The 5,000-nt window shown below is 49.2% G+C and overlaps 2 protein-coding genes across 3 annotated transcripts in view; one reads left to right on the top strand and one right to left on the bottom strand.

Moving 5' to 3' along the window:
* The window catches only part of LOC126569365 (KIF-binding protein-like), a 2,319-nt gene extending 110 nt beyond the window's left edge, over positions 1 to 2,209 (bottom strand). The window contains exons 1-2 of the mRNA XM_050226398.1: positions 903 to 2,209; positions 1 to 841 (exon numbers count right to left, since the gene is read on the bottom strand). The exon at positions 1 to 841 is cut by the window's left edge and continues 110 nt beyond it. Coding sequence (XP_050082355.1) covers positions 382 to 841; positions 903 to 2,209 — 1,767 coding nt within the window. The 3' untranslated portion in view covers positions 1 to 381. The remainder of the gene's footprint in view (positions 842 to 902) is intronic.
* A 548-nt stretch (positions 2,210 to 2,757) lies between these two features.
* Positions 2,758 to 5,000, top strand: part of LOC126568978 (tyrosine-protein kinase hopscotch) — a 19,142-nt gene continuing 16,899 nt past the window's right edge. For both annotated transcript variants that reach the window (XM_050225715.1, XM_050225713.1), the window contains exon 1: positions 2,758 to 3,319. The gene's annotated coding sequence lies outside the window, so the exon portion shown is untranslated. The remainder of the gene's footprint in view (positions 3,320 to 5,000) is intronic.

Genomic DNA, 5,000 nt, shown 5'->3' with positions numbered 1-5,000 from the left:
TATCTATAGGTTCGTGTGCATTTCGATTGCGTTTTTGTACCTTTGCCCTATGCTATCGCACTAAGTGCTATCACATAAATATTAAATCGAAAAATGAGATAACTGAACAGAAAATTATAAATTATAAATACTATCACTTTCCGTTATTTTTGAAAGCAAGCGAAAAACGCCAAAAAGCTCCGCCAGGAGCGATAACATACATAAAAGCCCTCTCTGTACAGTGTGTAACATAATGTTGCAAAAAATATTTTTTTTAGAACTAGGGGAACGATTATGCTCTGAATACAACATTTCAAAATTAGAATACTTGATGAAAGAATAAAAAAAAACCATTTCCCATTGTACAATAAATTAACAAAGTTTAAGCGTAAGCGGCGGCACTCATTGAGCGATCTCTGCTTTCAATTTTTCGATCTTAACGCGCACCTTGCTAATTAACTGCTTTCCAATTTCCATCTCCGGTAAGAACATTGATTTCGTGCGCTCCTCCTTGCACCACTCGACTAACTGGCCGTAATACAGTAGACTGTTTTCAGTGCTTTTCAGCTTAAGCCGTTTATCGGGCGTGATGATCCGATAGTGCAGCCGGCCAATGAGCAAGAGAGCGTTGAGCATGGGTGGCATTTCGCCTTCCTCAACGCTGGCCGGCAGTTGCAGCGTATCCAGTGGGACGTTGTAAGAAGTGAGAAACTTTTTAAAGTTCTGTATACTCTTACCGCACATTCGGTTGATCTTATTTACCGTGTGCCGTGTCGGTAGCTCCGTTGACTGCAGGTCGTGCATCTGACCGAATCTTATGTTCAACATGTAATAGGTCAGTCCCAGCTCGTACCAGATCGATCTGTAAAATGAAAAACATTAGTCTCATGATCAAAGGATGGCAAATCTCGACTTCATTGTACCTGCATATGCTTTGGTAGTAGGTGGGATTCAGAATATCAATGATCTCTTCCAGCTGATTCACATTTCGTTTCAGCAGCTTGTATTGGATTCCCTCGTCTGCTGTGAAGAACGAAAGATGCCGATAGAGAAGGGCGACATCATGCACGATGTCCGTGTATTGGATGGCCTCCGATTCCTTGGTGTAGTACTCCTTGGCCTTGTTTAGCCACGATAACGAGTTCAGCATCACCAGCTCTGCATCGTCAAACGTAACGCAGAACTCATCGGGGGCCTGATCCTCGTAACGACCGAGCTCGAGGCCCACGAATCGCTCCATCTTCCGCACCGGTGTCAGCGGAGGCTCCTTTGTTCCCTCCTCATCGCAATCGTCTTCCTTACTGAGCCGCTCATGGGATGCGCGCAAGATGTGCAGCCCGTATTTAGCCCAGCAGCGCGCGATATCTGCCATGCCATGGCGTAGGTTTTCCTCCTTTTCGGCTCGCTCCTCCGGATTGGTGATCTTCTCAACGACTTCCGCTTCATACCGGTGCAGCATGTACGTGCTGGCGGCCAGAAGGTGCCGTGCTTGAGTGAGATGATTCCGTGCATAATAATATTGCGATAGGGTGGACGCATTCAGTATCCAGTCTACATGCTCATATTCGTTGTACTCCAGCTGGCGCTTCAGTGTGATGCAGCAGTAGCGTGCCTTCTCCAACTCGTTGTCCAGGAAACCAAACACCTGCGCCAAATAGTACAGGGTGAGGGTGTGGTTCGATTCCAGCAGCTTCAATGCTTTCCCCTTTTCCACTTCCTCCTTGCTGCCAAACAGGCCAGCGATCGTGAGCGGCTCAAGCTCGCGTTCCTTAGCATCCGCGTAAATATCCTTTGCCTGGTCCAGAAACACCTTGGATTCTGAGCAATTAGGAATTGCCAAATTGTTGCAGCACATGATAGCGATCTCGTTGAGAATTTCGATGTGCACGTTCAGCGCCGGTTCCTTGCCACGATCAGCTTCGATCAGCTCGAGCGCCTCGTTCAACAGCACCTCTCCGTTGGATTCCTCGACGAAGGTGCTAATCTTGGCGAGGTCCTTGAGTATGGTTGCCCGAATACATCGTACCGTGGTGGCCGCTTCCGATGCTGGATCCAGCGCCTCGGCCAGAGTTTTCACCTTTCGCAGCGCCGCGTTCAGGACATCGCGGGCGCTGTAGTGTGAACGGAACGGTTCCGTGGGTGGATCGTTCTCGCTTTCCTCGTTAATCAGCCGGTGCGCCTTCTCGTACTCCTCCCTTATATCCGACAGGGTTTCCTTATTAATTTTCATGGTTTTTCACTGGTTTGTGGCGCCAATCTTTCAGCACTTTGCGATGTTCGAAAACCTCGTTACCGAAACAGCTAAACTTCGAATTCAAGAAAGTCCGGTTCTGCCGGAGATAGACGATGCGTCAAACTTTAGCGTAAATGCAAACGCTTGAACTCGCTGCATATTCTTTGTGTGGTTTGCATCGATTAGTGAGTGTTCAGTGATAGTGTGTTTAATCGTTTTTTTCCGCAAAAGGATCCTAATTTTCTCACAAAACTCAATAAATTATCTACACAATTCTGTTTTCGTGTCTCAACATGCTGTGGGACTTACGCGCTTCGTCTGTCGCCGGCTTAGAGAGCGCATCCACACTTTGACCAGATGGTATAAAACCGGTATAAACTCATCGCTACATGCAAGGGTTAAAACGACCGTTTGTGTCTGTGTTGCGTGCGTGCGTGCGCCTCTCGTCTTCTCGTTTTCTCTCTTGCCTCTCTTTTACTCCGATCGAAAACCAAAACAGGCTACGAGCCCGAATCCCCGAACCTTTCTCAAACTCGGCTGCGGCGTTCTCGAAACGAGTTGGAGGAGGATTCGTTCTACAAAAACTTTCGTTCCAAAATGAAGTGGTTCCTGCTGGCGGTTTGGCGATTTCCGACGGAAACCTCGACGATCCGTGGCAGTGCTGTGTGAAGAAATTGTTTCGTTGTTTTCCAAACCAATCTCGCGTGTTCTAGTGTTCTCGAGTGCGCAGTTTTATGCACCTTGCACTTGCACCGGGGATCCGTTCGAGTGAGTGTCTGTGTGGTGTGCATGCGTTTGTTTGTGTCGAATGCCCCGGAGAGAACCCCCGGCTGGCTGATGGTGAATGAATTTCTCGTGCTACGATTCAACGGGTGCACCACCTCCCGCAGCAACAACGGGGATCCATTTTCCGATCCTGCCTGTTTTTGGCTTCCCGATCAACCTTCTCGTTGGTTTCACACCCGGTCATCCGTCCACAGTCCCGGAAATCGTTGCCTATCGTTGCCGTCGTTGTTGAGTGATTATTCTCCGTGTTAATTTGTGCCTAGAACGTGAATTTTCCTGCTGAAAACCTGCTCACTGTGCTTGCTGCTCGTCCTGAGAAAGGTAAGAAGAAGAGTCTACATTTCCATCCAAGGATGTCGTTACATAAACCTCCTCTAGTAGCCAAAGTTTGGAAGTTTTCGGCTTTTCGGCGACTTTTCCAACATCCCCCCACTCGGCGTGTGTCTTTTTTGTGTGAAAATCGTAAACCGCAGCAGCGAGCGTGCGGCACTGACGGTACGATTTTCTTTGAACTCTACGTAAACATTTCATTTTCGTGGAAAATGGTCCTACTCCTTCCTTCACACATTCGCTCGCCCGCTCGCCCGCTCGCTCGTTCGTTCGCTCCTGCTCTCGCTGCGGTCCCGCGCCCAAGGAAAATCCAAAACATGTCGTGCGTGCGTGATGGATGTGAGTATGAAAATGGGGACACAGAACGTGTAGAGAGAAAGGATTTTTTTTTATTCTGATGACGAGCAGCCGATCATTTGCCACAGACAGTGCCAGAGAGGCAGGCAGAAAAGAACCTGTTGGGCAGCGAACGAGCGAAACCCGATGGCTGCTGCGATGATGAGCTCTTCCGCGCCGTCGCCGTACAGCTGGCGACCCGGGAAGGCTTTTCCTCCCAAGCCAACACACACGCAGGCACAGGCACGCACGCACGCACGCACGCACGCCTGGCTGTTTATCGAAGACGAATATCATCCGCCCAAAGCAAATAACATTAAAACATCAAACGCCGCGGGTTTCTGATGGTGCTGGAGCGATATGCATTTTTTCCTCGGGGGGGCGCGAGGCGACGAGTGATAAACATTAAGATGTATCTTTCACCAATTGGCCATTACCTCGTCCTCGTGCCGGCCGCGGGGGGAGGGAGCGATGGCGGCAGTCATCAAACAGCATGACGCCCGATAAGAGAATCTCTTATCGAGGCACGAGCGCTAGCTACACCCCCGTGGTGGTGACATCTGCAGAAGCATCAGGTTGTTGTTGTGACCGAGTGTCTTCGGCGCGAGAGAGAGAGAGAGAGAGAGAGAGAGAGAGAGAGAGAGAGAGAGAGAGAGAGAGGGAGAGAGAGAGGGAGAGAGAAATCAATTTCCCTTAGTGCTTCTTCTGACTCGCAGGACCTGGTCTCATTCATATCCTGACGCATGACGTGTAGAGCACAATCAAACACACCAACACACATGCGCATGCAAAAGTGTGCGAATTCTTAGAAGGCTCTGTTTCCAGAACTTCTTCCTTACAGAGAGAGCGAGAGAGGATAAGATGGCAACGTTCTAACGACGATGCGTGGAGGGAGGGAGCCGTGAGCTTGTACATCCCCATGAGCAAACATTAAAATGGCTTATGATAGCCATGATAACGCCACCACCCAAAAAAAAGGGTGTACAATTCTGTGTACTTACGTTTTCCTCTGTCGTCTGTCGTCTTTACCTGGAACCAGCATACGGCTTAGAAACCACTGCTTCTTCCTTTTTTTTTGCTTCCCCCAGAATTACGGCGAAAAATGCAAAGTTGCATCCGGTATTTGTTTGACTACACAGTCGTCGGTCACCCCTTTTTTCCCGTTTGAGCGGAATCTGATACATCACCACCACCCCACGATCCTAAGGGGTCAGTATATGCGGAGGAAGCGAGATAGAGAGTGCAGCGAGCTCCGCAAGTGCATAGTCAGCCACACACCACAGGGCATAGCATGCCATGCTCTTCAAGGCTTGCTGTTCGGTGCATTATAACAGCA

Source organism: Anopheles aquasalis, chromosome 2 (genome assembly GCF_943734665.1).
Source record: "Anopheles aquasalis chromosome 2, idAnoAquaMG_Q_19, whole genome shotgun sequence".
Lineage (NCBI taxonomy): Eukaryota > Metazoa > Arthropoda > Insecta > Diptera > Culicidae > Anopheles > Anopheles aquasalis.
This window is presented reverse-complemented; position numbering and strand designations above follow the sequence as displayed.